The following is a 26,574-nucleotide window of genomic DNA, read 5'->3' as shown; positions in this document are numbered from 1 at the left end:
TTAATAAGCTCTTAGAACAAGAGCTGCAACAAAAATTCAGTGGCTTCTGAGATGTAGAGAGTTATTTCTGTCTCACCTAACGTTCTGGGGAGTGTCCTGAAGGCTGGTAGAGAGAAGAGGGGCAAGTGCTTGTCTTATGCAGTCGTTTAAGGACTGAGACTGACAATGGCTCTACGATCTTTAGTGGGTGGCTTCTAAGGTCATTCTGTTCTTCGTTCCACCCAGCAGGAACAGAAAAACAAAGAGCATAGAAAGCAAATATGCATAATTTTATGTGCAAAGCATAAAATTTGCATACAGTGTTTCCACTTGTAAGAGCCTCACTTGCAACCACACTAGTGGCAAAGCGGGTGGGTGTTATTACCCAGCTGCAGTTGTTACCCTGGATTAAAGGGAGTATGAATTTTGGTGAACAGCCATCTTTTCTTGTTGTATTTTGCATGATATACTAGAGTTGCACGACATGGCTGTTAGACTGAGCGAAAGAGAAGGCAAACAAGGTACTGTTTTAAATAGCAAAGGTAGTTTTCCTCATCATTCAGTTTATTTTTTTTTAATGTTCACTTATTGATTTTGAGACAGTAGGGGAGGGGCAGAAAGAGAGGGAGAGAGAGAATCCCAAGCAGTCCCCCAACTCTGGGCTCCATCTCACAGACTGTGAGATCATGACCTAAGCTGAAATCAAGAGTTCGGATGCTTAACCGACTGAGCTACCCAAGTGCCCTCCCTCTACCACCATCATTCAGTTTAGGAGAAGATAAGGTGTGAGATAGGTCTTATTTCCTTTGTTTCTCCCGTGCAGTGGGGGTTTTATTGATTTGAATGTGATTTTAGTATTTTGAAGAAGTTACAACATGACCACTGGATGCAGGTCAGCTGTTTCACCTGCTACTTAACTTAAGATGCCACAATCTCTTTTAATGTCAAAGAAAAAGGTGACAGAATGGACTTAACTAGAGATGATAACTTTATGAGTGACTAAAGTTCTTTTGGGTATAGTTTGATTCCATATGAATTACTCTTTACTCACTGACTTCACAACCTAATATCAACATAATATGCAAATCTTCTACCTGCAAAATAAATAAATATGCTCTTTCTCCACAGTCATTTATTAAGAGCTGTGCCGTTACAAGGTTTGAATGTATTTCAAGTCTTGAATGTATTTCAAGACACCAAAACAGTTCTTCACAAGCGGTGAGGCTTATAGATAAGCAAATGAAGTAATTTACATGCTCATTACAGGTACTACCTAAAGGAAAAGAGGAAGAATAGTGAATAGGTATTGGAGGATGATATTTGATCAGATCAGCCTCTATCTTGGACATCTTTACCAAGATAATACAAGTGAATCCTTATCACTAAGAGATTTATTTTCATAGCAGATTGAAAATCTGAACTGACCGCACATATGAGTAGTCTGATAACAACTGAAATATGCAGAATGCATGGTCAATAGTAATCTTGAAGCACATTGAGAAACAGTTATGTTTGAATCTCTCGAATAGCAAAGGAGACATTACTGCTTACACTTAAATACATATTCAGAATAGCATCAGCACTGATGGACATTCAAATGCTAAAAAAGCACGCGACATTAGCTTGAGTGTAGAACTCATCAAAACCACCCCAAGTCAAGTAATGTAGTAGTGACAGCCGAATACCCACATTTGGAGTACTCAGCTGTTTGAGTGATGCCTCAGAAAACAACTTCTTGGAATAAAACCTTAGACTTCTAATTTGTGGCAATGTTCAATTCTGAGTAAACTGAATTTTGTAGCACCTTCTGACTTTAACCCTGAAAAAGACAATGTTCTTTGATCCATATTGCTAGAAAAACAGCAATAAAACGATATTAATGTACTGAAAGGTTAATTTGAGGACAAGACCTTTCCTGAATACATGAGCAGATGATTTTTAAAAAATGGATGTGTCTTTGTAAAATTTTATTCATCTTTACATCAAAAACCACCACGCTCTAAATAGAAAATAAGTAGAACTAGGTAATTAAAATATGTAGAAAATGTAATAAGTAGAAAAACACAGAGTTGGTAAGTTTTGAGAGTTATGTTTTACTGTCTGTAGAATATCCCTGAGAACACTAAATTTTATTTATATAAACAGATACAGAAACGCTAGACACTATATTTTATTTATATAAACAGAGACAGGAGCAGTTTCTAGCTCCCCTCCAGAAATACTCTGCAATAAGTTTAAAGGATAAACTTGTAAAAACTATAAAAAAAAACAACAACAACCTAACAACAACAATGAAAAACTTTTAATGTGAAATATGAATCAAAAAAATAATGAGAAACTTTGTTTCTTTTAAGACTGTAGCTCCAATTGGTGGCCTTTGATTTTGTACATTTCCAAAGGATAGATTTAACCTCCTAAAGGGCATGTTCCACTCTGACTCTGACGATAAGCGCACCTGGGTATTAACTGGCTCCAGACTTCCTCCTGCCCACTCTAGCTCTGGTCTCTTTTTGAGTTCCACATGTGATTTTTTTGGATGCAATTTCTGTTTGCCTTGTGATTTTCCTTCTTGGTTTTGGTAACCCACCATGCTTGGTGATGCCGACTTGATTTGTCTTTGGGCCACTTTCTCTACTCAAACAACCCTGAGGGAGAGTTAATAAAACATATACCATCTTACTTCCCAACTTTCCTTTTGATTTCAGTGACCTGGATTATAATACAACTAGAGCAAAGAACCACTCTGTGCCCCAACTTTGTCATTATTGCTTGATCCTACTCATATCTTGCCGAAATCAGATAAGTGTGGTTTGACACTATTGATCTTTTTATGATTTTACTGTTCACAAGACTAAAAGTAGACTAAATTATAGAAGCCACAAGTAGAAATGCAATTATGGCATAACACAAATATATGAGCAATTTCTACAGATCACACTCATAAAAATAGCTATGAAATCATAATGTGCTAAAGTGAGAATCTATTTTTCTCTTAAGCATGCCTCCATTATTTCAAATACTGAATGTTTTTTCCATTTAGGGTTTTTTTTTTAGTTTTTTAAATATAATTCTTCAGATTTGTGACTAATCAACTTGTGCTTTAAACGTCAAACGTATTAGTCACATTTTAAATGCGTTTGAGAATACTTTGATAGAGCTTACGCATATCCATTTCTTCTGTGCTGGAAAAGCTGGTATCTGACAGGCCGCTGGAACAAATGTAGGGACCGGAAACAGATCTGTGCATATATGATCACCTGATTTATGACAAAACCGTGGCTAGAATACTTTGGGGGAAATGGTAATGTTTTCTAAACTGGCGCTAGATCAATTAGATTCCCACCTGGGAAAATATAAATCTTGACTCCTGAGTCACACGACACACAGAATCACTTGCAGCATATGGACTGTAGAGAAAACGTAAAAGTCAAAAAATAAAACTCCCAGAAGACATCATGGTAGAATAGCGTAGTAATCTTGGCATAGGCTTCAATTACTTAAACAGAACACAACTCATAATCAGAATGTATACTAACAATTCCTACAAATCTGTAAAAGAAAAAGGAGGGAAACCTATTTCATTAGACAAAAGTCCTGAACTGACACTTCATGAAAGAGGGTATCCAAGTATGCAGTTAGTACATGCATGGGATCATTGGGAAAATGAAAATAATTTCACCACCACCAAAATGAGTGCAAAAAATTAAAATAAATGAGAAGACAAATTACCAAGGGTTGTAGGAAGATATGGAACAACGTGAAATTTCATACACTGTGTGTAGGAACGCAAATTAGTACGATCTTTATTAGACTCTGCCAGCATCTGCTAAAGTAACTTATGTAATTACTTTATGACCCAGCAATTCTGCTTGTAGACTCAACAAGTCTACCTATAACTATACAAAGAAAGGTATAATGTTTGTGTGTGTGTGTGTGTGTGTGTGTGTGTGTATTTCTAAGAGCATTAACTGTAATAGCCTAAATTGGAAACAACCCAGATTTTCACCAACGATAAAATTAAGAAATGAATTTCTATATAGTCATACAATGAAATATGTATTTATATATATATAATATATATTATATATATAATAAAATATATATATAAAATATAATTTTATATGGCAATAAAAAACAGTGAATGTGATACCAAGTTGATAAAAATCACATACGCAATGTGTAGTGAAAGAATCCATACACAAGAATACATACTGTATGATCCATTTATATAAAGTTCCTAATTAAGCAAAATTAACCGATGGTAATAAGGACAACAGTGATCTTTCAGGAGTTGATCACTGGACAAGATCATAAAGGAGGCTTCTGGTGTTCTGGTCCTAGTTATAGCTCTGTCCATTGGTGATGACCAAGATTGTCAACTTTGCGAAAATTCATTACCTTGTCCACTTAAGACCAGTGCATTTTGGGGGCACCTGGGTGGCTCATTCGGTTGAGCGTCCGACTTTAGCTCAGGTCATGATCTTATGTTTCGTGAGTCAGAGCCCCACATAGGGCTTGCTGCTGTCAACCTGTCAGTGCAGAGACTGCTGTGGGTCTTCTGTCCCCCTCTCTCTGCGCCCACCCCCACACTTGTGCTCTCTCAAAAATAATAAGCTCCCGAATTAAAACATTTTTTAAATATGCCGAATAATTTTATAAATGGCAACCTACAGTCAAAATACTACATATTATCTCCTTATGACTCTGAGAATTACCTAGAGCTCAAGAAGTAGTTCATAGGTCTCACCATAAGAATTCTGTTCTTAGGCTTCAAGAAGGGGAAGAATTATAATAAAAAATGCTTTGTGGTTTTATACAGACTGACAGGTATGAATAGAGACAGGTATTTATACAGACGTGTATGAATCCCCGCTCCCCCACTTTCTAGTTGGGTAACCATGGGCAAGTTAAATGCAGCTGATACCTGCTCAGTGGGTTACAACCCAGGAGATGGGACTCCAGATTCTTACTCTTAGCCACTCTGCTCCATAGCCTTTAGGAATACATACCAGGATGGGCTGTGGTAACAAGTAACCTCAAAATCTCAGTGGGATATAACACAAGGTTTATGTCTCCCTCACGCTATGTGTCCATTGTGGGTCAGCCGTGATCTTTGCCCCCTGTGGTTGCTCAGAAACCCAGGCTGACAGAGATCCTATCTTCCCTCATATTTCCATGATCATCAAAGCAGGGAAAAGAAAATGTGAGGAATTACACACTAGCTCTCAAAATTTTGCCCAAAAGTGTTTCAGGCTACTTTGGCTTATAATTACAGCCAAAGCAAATCACAGAGACATACAGTCTCTTCAGGTGGTAGGGAAAGATAATCATACCAGGAGGTAGAGAACCAGAAATATTTGCTAAACAGCAGTGAAAACTACCATAAATAGTAAGTAAAGATATTATTTTCCTCAAATATAAAAATGATCGTGAAAGTCCCAATTAAAATGTAAAATAATATGTAACTATAAAACCCTTATTTAATCTAACATTTTTCTCTCTAATGAGTATATATGTGCTGGGTTTCACTTTGGGGCAAACATTAATCATATCAACACATTTTGTATTTATCTCAAGTTTCATCAATTCTAGGTTTTATTACTTAGGTAATCAATATTTATTTCATATGAAATTAATAAGCTCGAGTGTTTAGGGTTTCTTAAAATTTCACAACTGGGTATTTATAGATATGATAATCCTTCTAGTTTCTATTTTACTTTATTTTAAAAAAAATTTTTTTAAACATTTATTCACTTTTTGAGAGACTGAGACGGAGTGCAAACAGGGCAGGGGCAGAGAGAGAGGGAGACCCAGAATCCGAAGCAGGCTCCAGGTTCTGAGCTGTCAGCACAGAGCCCGACGCGGGGCTCAAATTCACAAACCATGAGATCGTGACCTGAGCCGAAGTCAGACGCTTCACCGACTGAGCCACCCAGGCACCCCTCTATTGTACTTTAAATTTAGAAATTTTACCGCCTGGCAACTATAACTAAGGACAGAATAAGTACGCCAAAAGGATTTCTACAATTAAGTGACATATGTGTGAGTCATGGTCTTTCAGTAGATTTATTTTTAATCATTAAATTATTTTTATTAAAAAATGATCCAGTAAGTTCAAAGTTCAGTATCTAATTTAGAGTTACATCGCACTGAAACAGAGTGAATCATTTATCGGGAGCCAAAATTGGTAGGCTTTACACATACCAATTGTACATGTGAGGTGGAAGTCTCTTGAAGTGGTAAACTTTATACAATAAAATGAAAGCAACGGACAAAGCCAATACAATAAAATCATTAGTTTAGAGACAGTAAATGGTGGGTTTAATAGACACGTATTGGGAGTGCGTGCTGTCTCTTTGCACCTGCCAGCATAGTCACAGATGGGGCTTACTTATGTACTGAAAGATGAAGGACAACAAGTTGTAAAAATGAGAGTCTGTGGCTCCCGGGCAAAACCATGCTTCTTTTGCATGCCTTGTCCATCTTTACATGCCAAGGGCACAGCACAGGGCAGAGCACAACGGATCATCAATCGGGTTATTTTTTATAGTGCTTAAGGATGTTGCAAAGCTAAAAGGGACAGCCACGCTTTAGCTCTCTCTGTTTTTTACAAATGAACTTTTTTTTAATGTTTGTTTATTTTTTGAGAGAGGGGGAGAGAGAGAGAGAGAGGGAGAACATGAATGAGTGGGGGAGGGGCAGAGAGAGAGGGAAACACAGAATCTGAAGCAGGCTCCAGGCTCTGAGCTGTCAGCACAGAGCCCGATGTTGCGGGGCTCGAACTCATGAGCTGTGGGATCATGACCTGAGCAGAAGTCGGATGCTTAACTGACCCAGCCAGCCAGGCACCCTTAGCCCTCTCAATAAAGAATAGGAGCAGTCATTCGGGAGCAGTCTGTGTGAAAAATGTGTGGAGATATGAGTTGACAATAGTTTACTTCAACTAATAGTAATAAGTTTTTTTCAAAGATTTGCCAACAACTTACTAAGTCTGCATTACTAGAAATGGAACCAGTTCTAAATGTGTTATCTGTAGCATTGTATTCCCACGCAATTGGCAAAAACTTTAAGGTCTAATCACATCAAGGGTTGGTAAGATAGTGGAGTAATGAGAATTCTGGTGGCAGTAAACGTATTTCCCACTGTCCACCACACCAGCCAGGCTACGATCTGGGGATGAACTTTTGTCCTTCCTAGTAGACAGGAGAGGAGCAACACCTTCGAGAAGCGACACCTTTATGCCCTGCTTTTAGGCAAATGGGGGGAGGGCAGGGAGCTTTTCTCTTTTGCTTCTCAATTGCCTTCAGCTCAAAATCGTTCTTATGCCAAAGTGGTATATTTTGGTATATTCTTCTACCCTTTCAGTACCTTCCTTCCAAAAGGACAGTATTTAAATACTTGAATGGATTTCTTTAATTTTCTTTTTTGTGTTAACGACTTGAAATTCCTTTTCAAAATAAAAATGGACATGTGTGCCTCATTACTTAAAAATGAATAAAAGCTCAGCTTGAAAAGAGGAAGGGAGGAAAGGAGAAAGTGAACGCCCAAATCCTGCCTTCCATGAGATTTTGTGGTGAAAATCACCAAGCTAGAGAAAAGCATCAGGACTGAGATCAGTAAGAGACCATTTAACAAAATGGAGATACTCAGCCTGGGGCACAGAGAGAACTTGATGACTGATGTCTGATATTTATAGAAAGGGGTTTTGGGTGGGAGAGAACAATGTATTCTGTGTTGCTACTAAGGACAAAACTAGAACCAAGGAAAGGGAGTAATAAGGAGAAAGGCAGCTATTCGAGGAAAGTGACTTTTAGGCCCCTTCCCTTCTCTATGGGTCCAAGTGATGTTTATGTTGACGGTCAAAACCACTATAGGGACCCACCATAATAATGCTGGCCACTGGTACAAAACAGAAGCTAATACCAGCATCAAACACCCCTTGATGTGCCTGCTTGCCTTCTTCTTCAGGCAGTTGCTCTTAAACGTTACTTCTCTCTGAGTCAACTGCTTTTTCTTTTCCACAGATCTCTCATTTAAAGTAAGCAAGACTATTCCACAAAAGAGTGAAATCATATGATGTTTGTCTTTCTCTGACCGACTTATTTTGCTTAGCATGATACACTCTAGTTCCATCCACGTTGTTGCAGATGGCAAGATTTCATTCTTTTTGACTGCTGAATAGTATTTCATTGTTTATATATACCACATCTTCTTCATCCATTCATTAGTCAATGGACATTTGGGCTCTTTCTATAATTTGGCTATTGTTGATAGCACTTCTATAAACATCAAGGAAAAATAAGATAAAAACAGAGAGAGGCAAACCATAAGAGACTCTTAAATGCAGTAAACAAACTGAGGGTTGCTGGAGGAAGGTGGGTGGGAAGGATGGGCTAAATGAGTGATGGGCATTAAGGACGGCACTTGTTGGGATGAGCACTGGGTGTTGTATGTAAGTGATGAATCACTGGGTTCTACTCTGGAAACCAATACTACACTGTATGTTAACTAACTTGAAATTGAATAAATAAATTTTAAAAAATAAAGTAAGCAAGAGGAACAAATACTGATGAATGTGCAAGGCTCGAATGGTATGAAAATCTCCTCCACTAACATGGGCAATCAATTACATTCTTAGGATTGTTAGTCCCTCAAACTTCTTTATTAATTAGCTCTCAGTTCATCTTCCCACACCTTCTAGCTCAGTTTGCTGTGACATCATACTGTGTTCAGAGTGCCTCACAAGCAATGAAAAAAGACAGGCTTCCTTTAGAATATGAGTCGGCAGCTGGTTTAGTTAAATATCCTTCCACCCACGCTGTACTACATTGATTAATTTTTAAAGAAATGGCTAAATGAAGATATTAATTATTTGTATGTGGTAGTTATGCTTGCATGCACACCATTATGTTTTAATTTACTTTTTAACAAGTAAGCCAATATGATTTCTAAATTATTTCCCATCTGGCATGTGTACTAGTAAAGAAAAGAAATCTAATTTGTGCCATATCAAGTTCATCTCCCCCTTTTTTTTACTTTCTAATTACACAGTTCTCGAAGAAATCCAACTGGAAAAAATGGATTCAACCTTCCTGCCTTTTTAGCCACATACATAGCCCTTTAGTGTAAAAGCTAAATGAAATACTTATTTTTGGAGACCTTAACAATATGAAAACAGCATATGTACACAGCCATCTCTCCATTATTTGTCTTTATTGTAATCATGCTATGTAGAACTGAAATACAACAAGGCAAATTGGTTATCCTGAAAGGAATTAAGTGCCATCTGAATCATCAGAGAATTCATTTATATTTCACCTCATTTTGGTGGTGTATATTACGACCAATTTTTGGGAAATTCTATAAGCCACATACAATATGGATGATCATTCTCTATCGCCCTGCTTATTTACTCATTACACCTGATACTGGCACCATGTATTACAAGGGATTATTTATGCATGCACAAACACATGAGACTTTAAGGTTTTGAGGTGGTGAATTATGAATTAATGTGTTATGGTTTTTAGAATACTTTTCCTGGTTCAAACTGTGTATGTGTGTGTGTGTATTTATAGACAGTTGCACGTATTAATAATAAATGGAATTAATGAAGAAATTACATGTAAAAAATCGGATATTACTGAGTATGCTTTCATGTATTTTTCAACATAAAGTCAAAAACACATTACACTTATGTTTTCAAGATGTGTCAGAATAGAAACTCTACTGTTGTCTTTCAGGTAGGTTGTAGATTGTCTGGAGGAGACCTCATTCTTACTGTAACATTTGAATGAGTCACTGATTTAATTGCCAAAGAGACAAAACCATTAAGGGAAGTGAGACAAGCTGCAGCCAGTGTTGGCCAACCTCCACTTTGCCTCCGTGACTCTCTAACAAGGGACACCAGATCTGGAAGGAGCGCTCTTGTCCTCCTCATCAGAATCGTACTCATTCTGTGCTTCCCTGACTCTTAGAGTACCGGTCTAGCCATCTCTACCCTTCCATTTAAGGGAATATTTACGAGCATCGGATTCTCCTGGTCCTCGAACACCAATACCATATTCGTATCAGTAGAGAGAAAACAGTCTTCTCCATTGTCCCTAGACAGATCAAGAGACAGCTAATTTCCTTATTTTCAATTCTGTGACTCTTATTTAACATTCTTTTACCTGGGTGGTGCTGATATGGAGTTTGATCTAAGGGCATTTCCACTGATCAGAAATGCATTTCTCTGGGGCTCCTGGGTGGCTCAGTCGGTTAAGCATCTGACTTCAGCTCAGGTCATGATCTCACAATTCATGTGTTCAAGCCCCACATTGGGCTCTTTGCTGACAGCTTAGAGCCCGGAGCCTGCTTCAGATTCTGTGTCTCCCTCTCTCTCTGACCCTCCCCTGCTTGTACTCTGTCTTTCTCTCTCAAAAAAATTAAAAATTTAAAAAAAGAAAAGAGAAAAAAATCACTCCCCTGCACCAACCTATTGTTATTCCCTCCAAAATATATTTGGAAGTGTGGTAAGTTTTTAAGATAATGGAAAGACAATGGAATCAACTGTCAATAGATGTCCCGTTTCTCTGTTACTTACTATCTTCATGGCTTTAAATAAGTTTCTTAAATCTCCTGAGTCTTTGGCAAAAATAGTACACCTGAAAGAGTTGGTTTTGTCACATGAAGTAATGAATGCCTGGAAATGTTTTGTAAATTATAATACACCAGAATTATGCCTATTTTTATGCATATGACAAAAGTAGGTTTCTTAGAAATCAACTATCCAAAAATAATACTGATCATTGAATAAACCTAGAGCCTTTGCACGATAGGACCATAGTCCTAGAAATCTTAGAATATAATATATATTTAGGTTTTTTTCTCTCTGAAAATAAACCTAAACAATTCATGTCTTTCAAAAATAGATTTGTAAAAAATAGACTTTAAAAAATCCCTTTTATATTCTTTTACTATTATTAGTATTTAAATATAAAAGTCTTATAATTACTTCTTTTTAAAACCTAAAATCAGCATATCTTCTTTTCACCCAATTAACTGAAATGAGTAACAAATTATTTTTTTAAAAGCTTTTTTAAAAGCTAAACTGATATTCTGTAATGACTCATCCACAAAAATATCTTTTCTGTTCAGAAGTCTGCACCTCTTTTATTTTTGAGTCAAACACATAATTTACTACACAGTTTCAAAAATGTCTGCTGTGTCAACCAAAGACCAATCATTTCATTCATTCAGCCATTCATGGAGTGCCCCAGGAATGTGGAGGGTGGCATCCTGGATGGTGGCAGTGAGTTTTCTGTGAAATTTGTGACAGAACTGGTGATCAGTTGGTAAACATGCAAGGAATTTGTCCCTCCAGTCTTTTTTTTTTTAAACATTTCTTTTTTTAATTTTTTTTTCAACGTTTATTTATTTTTGGGACAGAGAGAGACAGAGCATGAACGGGGGAGGGGCAGAGAGAGAGGGAGACACAGAATCGGAAACAGGCTCCAGGCTCCGAGCCGTCAGCCCAGAGCCTGACGCGGGGCTCGAACTCACGGACCGCGAGATCGTGACCTGGCTGAAGTCGGACGCCTAACCGACTGCGCCACCCAGGCGCCCCCCTCCAGTCTTATAATGAACATGCAGACTTATCTCAGCCTGAGTTACGGAAACCACAGATCACTCAAGGGCTTGGTAAACAACTCTGGGTTTCTTACTCATGAGATGAAAACCCAAATGCCTAACCTGCGCTTTCGTTTGGAAACCATGAAGTTGAAATCTCGGCCTGACCTGTTAAACTGATTTGCTAATAAAGAAATACATGAGCCCAGAAAGTTAAGAGGCAGAATGAGAAGTCCGCTTGCTACCTTAACAGCCTGGTGGTATTCCGCTGTGCTCCTGGCTCCTGCTCCTTCTTGGTGGCCATGCTTCAATGATGCAGTGACACTTTGCCGTGGTAGCACTTTTACTCTGCAACAGAAATCACCTTGGCATTGTTTTCATCCTTTTTGGATGGTTTAGCCACTGCTCCTTACTTTCGTATTCTCAGTATTTGCAATAAAAGTTTTTCAGTATTTTTATTTTTCGACAAACGTATGACTTTTAATAATGCCATTTTAAAAAGTTAGATCATTCACCAAAGACTAGAAAAATTATTGTTTTCTTTTTAAGTCACCTAGAACTTGCTTCCAGACCTGAGATGTGACTGGCCTCTGTTAAGGGACCAAAAGCCAAAGCACTGAATTGGAAATTAGGAGACTTGGATTGGGGACGTGTTCTTTCACTTACTAGCTAAAGAAGTTTAATCCTATGCTTCAGTTACACCATGTATGTGACTCTGGACAAGTTGTTTGCGTTCCTTTGGGCCTCAGTTTCTTCATCTGTAAAAAAGGATATTGAAGGGGCCTACCTCTTAGTATTGTTGTAAGGAGTCCATGAGATTATGATTTTAAAGGACCCCAAACAGTACTGGGTCCATGCTAAGGTATTATCTATAAAAATGTAGTAGTAATCTGTTGTCGTAATTCCTATATTATCTCTCCTCGCAAGGCTATAATGAGAACCTAATGCAGAATAAATGTTGTATTTGTTTTTGTATTGCCTCACTTTAAATTACTACCAACTTGGCAGCTTGAAACAACAGCTATTGATTATCTCAGTTTCTGTGGGTGGGAAATCTAGGTCTGGCCTAGCTGAATTCTCTGCTCAACCTCACAAGACTGAACTCAAGATGTCAGCTAAACTGTGTTTCTTTCTGGAGCGTAGGTCCTCTTGCAAACTCATGTGGCTGTGGGAAGAATTTGCTTCCTTAGGGTTATAGGACACAAGTCCCCATTTGTTGCTAGATGTCAGCAAGGGGCCACTCTCAGCAGTTGGAGACTGGCTGCCATTCCCTGCCACATGGCCCTTCCACAATGTGGCGGTTGCTTTCTTCCAGTCCCTTACCACCAGCTGAAGAAAACTGGCTTGTGCAAGGCTTACCTGATCAGGTCAGGCCACTGAGGTTAATCTCCCTTTAGCCATATACTGCAACAGCATCATGGCATGATACCTGATAATGTTCACAGGCTCTACCCTCACTTAAGGGGAGGAGACCATATGAAAGTGATGGTCATCTTTGAACTCTGCCTACCGCAAATGTGAACATGAAATGAAAAGTAAAAATGACATACAAGGTGCACATTATTGTATGTTTTCTCGTTGTCATCATCATTATCATGATATCAAGTTTTTATCATCATACAACACTATTCTACTTATTTTCAAGGGTTTAAATTAGCTATAAAGACTATTCCAATTCACCCAATAACCATGTAGCTCAGAGCTTTACATTTGCTTCATAACTCTCCCAATTCCTGTTCTCTTTGACCTGCATATTTACTTCCCACCTTCCCTCCTTTAATCGTTGAGTCAGCGGCTCATGGCACCTCCCAACAACAAAGTTTCACAGAGAGATATGTTTACATTGGATTCACTAGTCCATAAAATGCTCAACCATTATCACCCTTACATGTATGCAGCAATCCTAAAATTCCCAATGGCCTGGCTGTAGTCAACTGAAAAACAAACGAAGGGAAAGGTAATGTTTTCCAGTGCTTTAATGATATGTAACCCAGAGACTAATACAACAGACACAGAGATGTTTAGTCATAGAAGCAGAAGTGAGCCTAAGACGATCCTTGTGGCAATGGCTGTCATTTGACCAGTACCCTTGAGGGCCTCATGGATTGTAAAAAGTTCAATAAATAATAAAATATAATATAAATTTAAAGTAAATATAAATATTAAATAGAATATAAAATAAAAATATAATAAAAGAATGATGTAGGGAAAAGTTGAAAATGATTACATCATCCATTAAAATGGAATGAGAAAATTTAACCTAGAAATCCAAACAAAGTAACTTCCAGTGTTTTGTTAATATAAGTGCCTTTAGGGCAGAGATGAATTCTGTGTCCACAGAGAGATTAGTTAAACTTTGTTCACAAAATAAAATAGAATTGTATTTTAAAAAAAATTTTTTTAACGTTTATTTATTTTTGAGACAGAGAGAGACAGAGAATGGACAGGGGAGGGTCAGAGAGAGGGAGACACAGAATATGAAGCAGGCTCCAGGCTCTGAGCTGTCAGCACAGAGCCTGACGCGGGGCTCGAACTCATGGACCGCAAGATCATGGCCTGAGCTGAAGTCGGCCGCCTAACCGACTGAGCCACCCAGGCGCCCCTGTATTTAAAAAAAGAACAGAGACTAAAAATTATCTGTGTGTAAAATCCTCTTTGACACCATTGACATTATGATCACGGATACGTTATTTTTCCTCATTGAGACTTGGTTTTTGCCTCTTTAGCATGGAGATAATATCATCTACTTAAGAACATGTTCTGAGGAGTAAGTGAAATAACCTCTGCTACGTTCTCAGAACAATGCCTGGTACTAGTGAGCATTTAGTAATGATGACTATTGTTGTTATTGTTATTTTTATTCATGTTAGCTTTGGTACATGTGGTCCGATGTCTGGAGTGTATTCAGCGCTCAGAAAATATTATTTTCTTCACCCTTCAATACCTGTTTGTTGAATTGAACTGGATTTGTCAAGAGGAGTATTTCAGATATTATCCTTCAATACCTTCAATACCTGTTTGTTGAATTGAACTGGATTTGTCAAGAGGAGTATTTCAGATATTATCAGTCAGAAATACATTGAGAGGTTATCGTTTGTCTAATTTTATGTAATTTTATACAATTTTTTCCTCCCCCCCCTCCTGCTGCATGCTTTTCTTTCATCCTTCCTTCTTTCCTCGTCTTTCCTTCTTCTTCTCTCTGTTCCTTCCTTCTTTTTCTCTTATCTTTTTTTCTCAAGCAGATATTATTTTAAATTTCCGAACAACCTATGTCAGCAAGTCTGGCCAAGTTATCTTTGAAGCAAGATCAATTTGCATCCACTATGTCACAACCTGGTTCATCATTGACTTAATTGCTGCCCTGCCTTTTGATCTCCTGTATGCTTTCAACGTCACAGTGGTGAGTAAAGAGCTCCCTTCCACATGACTTTGAAGGTTATTTTTAATCCTGTGTCATTTTCCACACGTTCAGGTTTTAAGTGTTTGTAGCAGTTTGTATGTCCAGGACCTTGTGGCCTCCTGAATAAAGACACCAAAGTGACCAATGGTACGCAGGCTAAATTCTCCACTTGAGGAAGTTACTTCCTTTTGGAATTTACATGACCTGTTTTAGTTATTTAAATATCTAGAACCAGGATATACCCAAAGCATTTATCATCAATACTCGCTCACAGAAGAAATCCTTTGGTAAGGAAACCAAAAGTAATGAGCATTACTTTGTATTACTTTGCCAGGTATTTTGCCTCAGAAGTTTAGTGGAGAGTTTGAGATTTCTTCTGGTTTTATGACCTTTACTCTCTACCTCTTGAGTTATTCATTAGCAAAACAAAAGACCAATCAAGATACTGAGTAGTACTGAAGTTAAAAGAATTCAACCACTTCTTAGAAGTCCTTGTAAAAATGTTGGATGGGGAAGAAATGACACAATGATACAATGGCCACTTGAACTTGAGATCTCTTTTGGATTTTTACTGATGTTTGTAACGTCTCTTTTCTTCCCTTTATCCTCATGTCTCATCACAGGAAAGAAAGTGTGTCCACTCATTGTAGTAGCTATTTTTACTATTTAACGATTGATGTTCATAAAAGCATTAAGTGCTCCCTTATAAATAGAGAGACTTTTAGGGAGGTATAATAGCATTTGGGGGCCAGTAATGCAATTTGCTGCTAGAGTAACCAATTTTAGCAGGCAAAAATTTACTAAACATTAGTTCAAATGAAGCCTATTTCTTACTCAGTTGACAAGACCTTGAGATTCTCTATCAGGAATTTAAAAGCTTAGTTTTCAGTATTAAAATGATCAGTGTTTCAAATACAGTCATTATTGACTTTGGGATGAAGACTGAACTGTAATCCTGACTATTTAGTACAAATTTGTGCATTTGGTAATTGTCTATACAATAGCATTTTTCTTTTCTTTTCCTTTCCATTTTTTTCTTAAGATGGAAAGTTGAGGGTATCAACATCTTTAAGAGGTTTATAAGTCAACTGAAAGGAAACCTCTGGGGAAAAATTTAGTATATAATATCAATCAGTGCTACAGAGAATTGTTATCCAGGCTTTTAAAAGTGCTTTTTAAAATTGAATTTGACTAGATAAGTGTACTATAATGAACATGTAATGACTTAAAACAAGGTATTTGCAAGACTGCAACCAAAAAATTTTCAAAAGAAGTATATAATTCACAAAATACTAAGAAAAATTTTCCACATTCTCTTGGAGAATTGTTAAATGAATCATGTTTGATAGACCCCTCTCTAAATTAACTTGCTGCTTTGTGACTAAATACTAATAATTTTTTTTATGTTCCATTTCTCTTTGGGCACTGAACAAATAGGATAATTTAAAATATATATTATATAATTGTATTGTAAAATATACAAAATTTTAAAATACATGTTTATCTGTCATTAACATGCTCATTGTCTATTAACACAAAGGATTTTTTTTAAAGTCTAATTCTCATATTTTGATGAATTTTAAGTACTTGTACACTTTCACTACATTCCTGCTCCCTTTCTTCATTCTGTCTCATGAAACCTGGCATGAATACCTAATAAATGCAAGTTATAGATAAACATCTATGTTAGAAAGAAAGACAAAAGAGGAAGAAAGAATGGAATCTGTCTCTTATCAATGATAATTTTTCTGTGTCTCACAGGAGTGAGCGTATGATCATTAACCAGTTGGCATATAAATTTGCTCTGCCCCAAATAAGTTAGTCAAGATGAAATATTCTATTTGTTCAAAGTATTATATTTACTTCCCAGGACAACATAAGTTATGAGGAAAAGTTTATAAGCTATGCTATTGTTATACTGCACAAACTTGTAAAAAGAAAGGTAGAAATAAATAAGCAAACACAGATGTTGGTTTTCCAGATCTAAAATACATCCAGTTAGCACATCTCTGTAGATGGTATTCAAAAACTCATTACAACCATCAGAAATGTATTGGATGCTTTAGTTTTGACTCTGCCCATAATTGCTGATGGTAAATGTTTTATATATACTTCCCACATTTCTTTAATAAAATTTAGTGTGTGTAAGTCACTATGAAAGGCACTCTGAGAGACAAAGTTATGCATGAGACATAGAAAATATGACAGAGTGAAAAAGGCAAAGTAGAAATCCCAGTCTTAATCACTTACCGTCTGAGTGACTTCCCTGGGGGAAATTAACATCAAAATAGGCAAAATAAGCATAAAAATCCCTACAAGGTTCTCAGCAGCCTGAAAAGCATTTCTATACTATACCTTGCTAAGTGTCAAACACCCAGAAAGACCTCAATACATGTTAATCAACTTGTCTTCCTCCTTTTGGGACTTTTTGAGGTTTCATTTCAAGTACCAAATTGTCATGCATCTATCAAATTCTTCTCCTACAAAATAAACTCCACCCCCAGTAATTCTTCTAAGCCAGGAAGCAGATATTGCAAAGTCCTGGCAGGAAATCATCTGGTTTACAATCAGCTGGAGAAATGACAGATGAGGACTGGGCTGTGAAAGGGAAGAAAATAAGATTTGACACAGACGAATGAGAAAAAGAAATCAAAGCACAGGTAGCTGGCAAGTTCCTCAGCTGACCTTATGATTTTATTATATTTCAGTATAGAATAATTCGTGAGATTACAATTGAAAAGGTTTTTATTGAATTTCTATTATATTGAGTTTAGAGCGTTTTCCATCTTATTAACCATCCTCTCATTTAACACGTATTTACGGAGCACTTACTATGTGTCAAGCACTGTTCCAGGTACAATTTTCTTGGACAGAAGGGGAGATAGATCATGGAGGAAGGAGCTAGATGTCAACTGACTCCAGATAATTATAAAGGCAAACTTCCAGAAGATGCCGACCGTGTTTATGATTGAGTCCTTAGAGCAAATACTGTTCTTAGGTATAGTCCTACAAACCACTTTCTTCCCTTGTATTTATAGTTCCTTCCTCCCGCCTCCAAATTAGAAAAGGTCAAGTACTTTGTTAAACTCTATTTACGGATGAGGTCATACTTTATTTGCCGTTTCTATTTTAGAATGCTCCTTGAGGCTATTCGAGGGTGTGAAAGAGTATGCATTAGGGCACCACGTCTGTTGTTAATAGTGACAATGACCACTCTTGTGGACACCAGTGGTGCACATGTTTCCGTTGGGCGCTGAAGTCAGGAAAATAAGTCCTTGGCCACAAGTGTATTGTTTTAGTGTGTCCAAAGACAAGACCTAGGAGAGTTTTCAAAAATGGTGTTCCATTTGATTTTGGTTCCCTCAGCCTGTGTGTTTGACAGAGAGCTCAGAAAGTATATGCTTCAGGCATGAGTTTTTTCTGTCAGTCGATGATGTTAGAAAGAAGAGAGTGCAGTACATGAGACAGGAGGTATTACTGGCATTTGTGAGTAAATCTTACTCAAGTTTGGTACATCTAATCACTATTTTTTTTAAAGTTACCTTTATTACCACTTCACAGGGTTCAGTGTGTCTAAATTATTGTTATGATGTCACTCCTGCATGGAGGAAGGGACGTGGAATTGAAAGAAAATGTGTGTAAGAAGTGGAGACACCTTATGTTCAATCCTGAGACCATAATGTGTTTCAGTTGTGTATCAGAATATACAAAATCATATTCAGTCAAATAGGTTGAGAAAAAAAGATAAACCTTAAGGAAAATAAGTACCAATTCAAGGAAGGTAAACTGTCTCATCATCCTTTATCCTATTACCTCTTGATAGCATTATGTTGAGAAACGACGTTGGCATGGTCATAAAAATGACCATCGCGTTGGAGTCATGATTGTGCTTGACTTCAAGAACTTTCCAGAATGGCTGTAAGTTAAAGCAACCGCTATGATGCGGAGTGAACCCATGAGCCACGCGGTGCCGCTCGGTCTCCTCCCACAGGTGTCTCTCGTGCATCTCCTGAAGACCGTCCGGCTGCTGCGTCTCTTGCGTCTCCTGCAGAAGTTGGACCGCTATTCCCAGCACAGCACAATCGTCCTGACTCTGCTCATGTCCATGTTTGCACTCCTTGCACACTGGATGGCGTGTATCTGGTATGTCATTGGAAAAATGGAGAGGGAAGACAACAGCCTTCTGAAGTGGGAAGTTGGTAAGGGCTTACGTTTGTCACATTTTCCATTTTTAAGTGAAAAGGAAGTTTGTCTAGAATTTGGAGGAAGTGAAAGATGATTCCATAATTATGTCCTCTAACTGTCGATTTGTCTAATATTTTTTAGGGACTGGGAGGGGAAGGGTGTGGGGGGACAGGGTCTATGATACAAGTGATTTCTTTTGAGAAAGTTTTCTGGAAAATCCATATATGTGTGTGTGTGTGTGTGTGTGTGTGTGTGTGTGCATGTGTGTGTGTGTGTGTATGCATATATATAGAGAGAGACAGACAGAGAAAGAGAGAGAGAGAGAGAGAGTAATGGGTTAAGCTTTCAAGGGACTAAATGTTTAAAATGACCAGCAAGGCTGTAGAAGCGTAGGTAAGTAATGTGTGATCTTATCTGACATATCCAATGCAGGGCTAATACCATTGAATCCCTGGGCAACTGGCCTATGGCCAATCATTGCAGTGAGAGAGAGAGTGAGTGTATTATAATAACACACTTTCCATATCTAGTATACTTTGAGAATGTGTAATGATAGAGGGGACTGGATGTTTACAAATATAATTTGTAGAATTTTGTGTCCCCATTATACATGGGAATTTAAGGGAGACTTTTCCATGTGCTACATAATTCTGCATAAATGAATCTGAAATGTTCTGCACATGAACACATTTTTAAATTTATGCTAACCACAAGAACTGTACAGAAAATGAAACTTCCGAGGGCTATAACCCTCTATCCAAAAATATCTGCATTATTCTCACAGTCATTGCCTTTAGAGAATTGTCATGGTACCCCATGTAGAATTCTCTTTTTTCTTAATCTGACATTTCATCAAAAGAATCTGTTTCTTGGTTGGCTAGAAAATTCTTCCCTTCTTTTCTCCAAAAAATCAATCTTGAACTTTTGGAAGCACAGACCTTTGCACAGGGATGAAGCCACAAGAGATTCCCGAGAGAGAAAAATGCTCTAACTTTTCACACCAGCACTTAATGGCAGGATGCATCTGGAACATCCCTGGGTTGGCTCTCATAATGCCGTCCTCTCGCTATATGGCAGTATACAAAGCCTTCAAAGTATATCTTTGGAGAATGAGTTGGAGACGCTAAGAAAACAGACTCTCCTTAAAGTCTTCTAAAAATGCTCCTACATACACGTCTCAATTTTGACCCTAAACTACACCAAAGCAAGGACTGTGTTCTGATTATGCTCATCTCAGACTGGTTTTATTCTCCTTATCAAAGTACTTCTTCTGTGCCTTGCTATGGATCTCAATTCTCAGAAATGAAGTAAAGGAAGAGCTAGAACTGCAGAGTGAAAGCGAGAATATCCTACATGAAGACAATATGAGATGAGATGAGGGAGAGAGGGAGAGGAGAAGACAGCATGGTGAGGAAAGAGAAGAGTTGATTAAAAGAAGAACCAAAGTCTGGATTGTACTTGGATTAAGACATTTTCTGTCCTTTAGTATTGTTTCCCTTTCTATTTTCTTGTCCTGAAGGCTCCCTCATCACACGCTCTGATATAGTCCTAATGGTATTCAGTGAATTGCCGCATTAGATCTCTGCCCTTTGTTTTGAATCCATATTAAAATTCTTGCTTGTGGTCAGCCACCTGATTCCTTTCTGGGCCTGACCTAATTTCCTTCGGGCCCCAGACCTATACACTCATATTAATTTGTAAGGCTAGTCTAGTCTGAGAGGCTCCAGATGGGGAAATTCAGCTTATTCACGCTCTCAAATTTAGTTAGATGAGGAAAGCTTTTTTGTGTCCTTTCCAGCACACCAGTTCTGCTACAGAAGTACAAACTAGCTGTTGTTTTTCTTCCCACAAACACACAGAAGTAATGATTTTCCAAGAAAAAGAAGCCAACCATCTGAACGACTTCAGTATTGCCCCCTACCACTTGTACTCTTAAACTTGGTGCTGTGGTTCAGTGTAATGAATGGGAGCTTGTGAGCTGGAAGTCAACCCACAAAGAGAGCATAATACATAACACAGTGATGAGAAGAACGTTGGGCTGGGGCCACAGAACTCTCCTGTTATCATGGCTCTACCACTAACCAATTGCGAGATTTACAGTAATTTCATTCACCTCTGTGGGCCTCAGTTTCCTCACCTAGAGCATGAGAAACCTCACCATATAACTCGAAAGTCTATTTCAGTTTCCACGTTTATGACTTTAATGGAAGAACAAACCCAGTATTGTGTGCTTATTTTTGTCATAATTCAGTGTCCACATAAACCATCAGCAGCAACCATCCAATGTCAAAGAGTTTGAAGAAAAAGGATGTGTCAGGAGGCACATCTTGTGATCACAGCCTGTCAAAGAATTGATATGTTTTACTCAGTTATAGTAAGGATTACTGAATCTGTATCTTTAGAAAATTAGATTTCCTGTCCAAACACCTCTTGGAAGACAATCTGAAAGGGAGTATGCTAACTCTACCTGTCAATATCAAGTTTCTAGGCTTGGCTACAAGGACTTTCCCTTCCCTTAAAATTACTTACCTCATTGTTCATTCAAAACATTCTCCAGCTGAGATTTGGACACAAATTAAATAATTATGACCTTTGCTACCTAATCTTTTAATGAAGCAGCTGAGAGTCTAGGCTCATTTAGTTTTTACTATGTAATTTGTACACTAATATTATGTTTTACCTTTTTTGGCCCAATTACCATGAATCAAAAATTATTCACACAAATAAAGTTTGATTAGAGACACGTTCTTTATGTTGTGACTAGCATTAGATGTATAGAACAGATTCGTCTTCCCAAGGGATAAAATAGAACTTCCTTTCTAGTCACTGTTAATTGCCTTGAAATGATTTTTTCCACTTTTTGTCCTTGGCAGGTCTACTACTTAGAGTTCAAGAGAGTTCCGGTATTTTGTATCAGGTCAAAGCAAAGTTAATATTTTTAAAAGATTGTAATATCACTTATCTATATCTATTTTTAGAAGGTGGAATTAATACTCATGGACTAATTATACCAGAGGCTGATTTTGAACTGATTTGCCTGCTGTTATTTTTACTTTTATGTGCTTCTTTACTGTATTTTAAGGGATTTGAGGTTTGGCTTATTGGTTCATGGCATTTTAGACTTCATGAGAAATCCCGCTCTAGGCTATGCAGGCTCCGTGCTGGAAGGGTATGGTCTGTTGTGTTCACTGTGGTGTCCCTGTGGTATATAGTTCCTGGAACATGGCAAATGTCAGGGGGAAAAATGTGGAATGAATCAACCTTCAAGGTCATTCATTTACTAAATGACAGTCATGGGACAAGAACCTAGATACCCTAACTCCTTATGTAGAACTCCTTCTAATACTTTTGAATATTATGAAATTATAGGAAATGGCTGTGTAGCAAATATTTTCAGGCAGTGAGATTGAGAGAAGAATGAATAGGGTGATCACTTAAGATTTGGTTGTGCATTCAAAAAAATATTTTTTGAGTGCCCACTACATGCTTGCTTGGTCCCGGGTAAGGCACTGGAGAAAACCAAAACAAATATTATACTTAATGTCATGGAACTTGAAGTCCAGTAGGAAAAAGAGACAAATAGTTCAATAGATATATGACAGTGTGATAGTTCTATAACTGGAACATGCACAGAGGAGAGGCAGCTAGATCTAGCTAGAATATCAGCAAAGGCTTTTCCAAGAGGAACTAGTTTGAAGGGATGAGTAGGTCTTGTCTCTGTAGATGCTGAGGTACGGGCATGGGTGGGAGCAGGAACGTGGTTATATGAAACAGTTCACTAAAAACCAGCATAAAAGATGAATGGGGTAGTAAAATGATGAGGCTAAAGAGGCAGGTAGTCGGGGACCAGATCTTTATAGACCATTCATGCTAAGCTTTAGAGTTTGGACTTCATCCTAAGGCCACAGAGAAGCATAAAATTCTCTGAAGCAGTGATCCAGAGAATAGGGGGAGATGTTTTGCTCTGCTTGCTTCATTTTCGATACCTATAAAAGGGCAATAATAGTAGTGCCTCCCTCATTAAGATTGCCAGTATTAAATTAGGAAATCTATGTGAAGCATTTTATACTGTGCCTGGCACCTAATAAATTCTCAATAAATAGTAGCTATTATAGCCATCATTCTCATTTTATTATGACAGTTCCTTCTAATAAAGAAAGTACCATGAGCTGTGACTAGTGATACTTACGATTTTATATGGGGAGGGTATTAAGAAATGGCTTAAAAAGTATTGCCCTTAAAGTGTAGCTGTAGTTTTGTAGTGCTGAACAACAAATTGTGTGCTTTTGCCTATCTTCAAAATAAAAAAGCCCACACCTTATATTTGAGTCAGTCTCAGAAAAATTAGTAACTTTCACATAGCCTCATAATTGCACACATACAGATTTCCCCTTCAAGGCTAATACAGGTGACAAGTTTAACATCTACCCTATAAGCTTGTTGGGATAAAGAACACTTTTATGGAACTTAGACACGGTGCTTCAAGGACAAGATTCAACAATACATTAAAGAGACCTATCACAACTGAGTCTAAGTTGCTTTTTAAATTAAGATTTTTGTTTTGGCTGCCAAGAAATATTTCAGAATGATCTTTTTGGTGGTGGTGGTGGTGGGGGGTCTTTACTTATTTACCATAAGAAGACTTAAATAAATACCCAGCCAAAAATGTGTGAGAAGACCCGAGTATTTATGTACATCCCAATTAAGGTAGGGATATATGATTTTAAGTATCAGTTGTAAAGTTCAATTAATGACATTGAATTAGTCCTTAAAGAGCTCCATTAAGGATACGGAATAGAATATAATCAGTCTGATTTAAGTTAGAAGGATTTGGATTTGAATCTTGCTTCAGGGATATACTAGGCATGTGATTTTGGCCAACATGACTTCAGTGACTTTTTATACAAGAAACTTTAGTGTCCTCATCTGTAAAATGGGTGTGGTAGTACTGGCCCTCAGTGGCTTTAAGTTTTAGAGTTACTGAAGTGGACATACGTAACATAGTCTGGTTCTTAGTAGGTTCTTGCAGCTGATAACTACCACCATTTATAACCACGTCCTCCACTCTTACTGCTTACTTGGGGCTGTTCTCAGACTGCAGCCATTGCTCAAACTTACATCGATGAGCTATGCAGAGTTGATAGCAATACGATTCAAGTCTAACGAAGAGGCGATATTTCTGTCACAGTCGTGATTCTTAGCGGCAAGCAAAATCAGAAAAGGAATTCATTAGCAGGACCTGCAGACTTAGAGTTAGAGAGAGAACAAGGCTTGGAAAGAACATGATCCAAGGCAGCCCCACGTATCCCAGCGCAGGGAGCACAGCTGCTGCTGACATGTTGCAAAGATGGCCTAGACATGCTTCTGTCTTTGTAGATGCTATGAGAGAGCCCTAACCTTCTGTTTGCTTCTGATCCACAGTCCCTGAAGGGAGAATCCAATCCACAAGGTTAGGTCACATGCTCAAATGCTGAGTGCTGGGGGTAAGGAGGACCTCCCCACCTTACCCTGGTGTATCTCTGTATCTCTCCATTACTATGCACGATGGAGTATACCCCCTCACAGAAGATTTTAGACCGCCAAAAAAAAAAAAGAGAGACAGAGAAAAAAAATGTCCTGTACAATAACATCTGTACCCTTACATCTAAAACCAAACAGTGCGATTTACAAAAGCATTTATTAAAATACTTCAATGGGGGCACCTGGGTGGTTCAGTCGGTTAAGTGACCAACTTCAGCTCAGGTCATGATCTCGCGGTTCATGTGTTCGAGCCCCGAGACGGGCTCGGTGCTGACAGCTCGGAGCCTGGAGCCTGCTTCGGATTCTGTGTCTCCCCCTCTCTCTGCCCCTCCCCCGGCTCACACTCTGTCTCTCTCTCCCTCAAAAATAAATAAACGTAAAAAAAATTTTTTTTTTAATTAGAATAAAACGCTTCAATGAATCATCATACCCTTCTCAGACATGGTCATGTCAAATGGAATTAGCTGAAAAATGGAGATGTGGTAATTATCAATGCTTCTTGCTTACTACAATACAGTCTGTGATGCTCACGTAAACATCACAGTGGCAGCCTGCTTCCCGAGCTCTGCCTCCTCGGCTAGACTGCTTCTTGGTCAGTAGCTCCCATTTTCTTTCTCAAAGCTATCTCTATTTCTAAAGCTACGACATGCTGAACTTGAAAATAGATGGTCTGCTACAAAGGTTAGAGATGAGAGTATACTGTAATAGGGAGAAGCTTTTTTATCTTTTAATCCTTTGGCTGGAGTACGTTTATCCATTGTGGATGCCTAAAAGTGTATCTGTACCAGAGACCAAAAAAAAAAAAAAAAAAAGGGAAAAAAATAAAAGCCCCGAAATCTAGAATGGGAAGAAAAGGATTAAGTGAGATAAGTGAGATATCATTTTCAAATTTTCATTGACAATTTTAATCCTAAATCTCCTGATCCTTGTTGGATGAAACATCATAAAAGCTGATTCATTTGAAAGGCTCTCTGGTTATTAACTGCTTAAAATTTACAAGCCAAGCCTCATGCAGTTGGAAAAAAAAATGGTCTTATGATATCGGGAGCTGGTTATTTCAATAACTATACCAATTTTTCCTCAAGGACGTAGAATTGACAAACTCTACATTTTCAGGTTTTGTATAAAGGATTATAAAAACTTTTTTAGATAACCCTTATCTGTAGATTCTTGTTCTTAGGAATACATGAAATAGAGAAAGGGGAGAAAAAGCTTTACTAAAATGAATGTTTCCAGACATTAAAATGGACCCTGGTGAGGGAAACCCGGGCTGCTTGTTGTTGTTGTTGTTTTTAAACACAGGATCTTTTTTTTTTTTTAACATTTATTTATTTTTGAGACAGAGAGAGACAGAGCATGAATGGGGGAGGGTCAGAGAGAGGGAGACACAGAATCTCAAGAAGGCTCCAGGCTCTGAGCTGTCAGCACAGAGCCCGACGCGGGGCTCGACCTCACGGACCGCGAGATCGTGACCTGAGCCGAAGTTGGCCGCTTAACCTACTGAGCCACCACCCAGGTGCCCCTAAACACAAGATCTTAAACTTTCATGCACGCTTAAATCATCTGAGGATTGTATTAAACTACAGATTCTAGGGCTGCCTGGGTGGCTCAGTCTGTTAAGTGTCCGACTTTGGCTCAGGTCATGATCTCATAGTTCATGAACCTGCATCGGGCTGTCTGCTGTCAGCACAGAGCCTGCTTCAGATCCTCTGTCCCCCTTCTCTCTAGGCTCCTCTCCCACTCACGCTGTCTCTCAAAAATAAATAAACATTTTTAAAAAAGAAATAAAATACAAATTCTAATTCAGTAAGTCTAAGGCAGAGCCTGAGACCTAGCCCACGTGTGAAGTCCGGGCTGCTGGTCTCCCCACCACACATCGA

At 38.1% G+C, this 26,574-nt stretch overlaps 1 protein-coding gene across 1 annotated transcript in view; it reads left to right on the top strand.

The window, feature by feature from the left end:
* Nucleotides 1–26,574, top strand: part of KCNH8 (potassium voltage-gated channel subfamily H member 8) — a 356,045-nt gene that overhangs the window by 228,137 nt on the left and 101,334 nt on the right. Inside the window, exons 6-7 of the mRNA XM_047100054.1 lie at nt 14,832–14,989; nt 18,981–19,188. Coding sequence (XP_046956010.1) covers nt 14,832–14,989; nt 18,981–19,188 — 366 coding nt within the window. The remainder of the gene's footprint in view (nt 1–14,831; nt 14,990–18,980; nt 19,189–26,574) is intronic.

This window comes from Lynx rufus, unplaced genomic scaffold (genome assembly GCF_022079265.1).
Source record: "Lynx rufus isolate CCGP_SWC_20201006 ecotype Redwood Valley unplaced genomic scaffold, mLynRuf1.p SCAF_5, whole genome shotgun sequence".
Lineage (NCBI taxonomy): Eukaryota > Metazoa > Chordata > Mammalia > Carnivora > Felidae > Lynx > Lynx rufus.
This window is presented reverse-complemented; position numbering and strand designations above follow the sequence as displayed.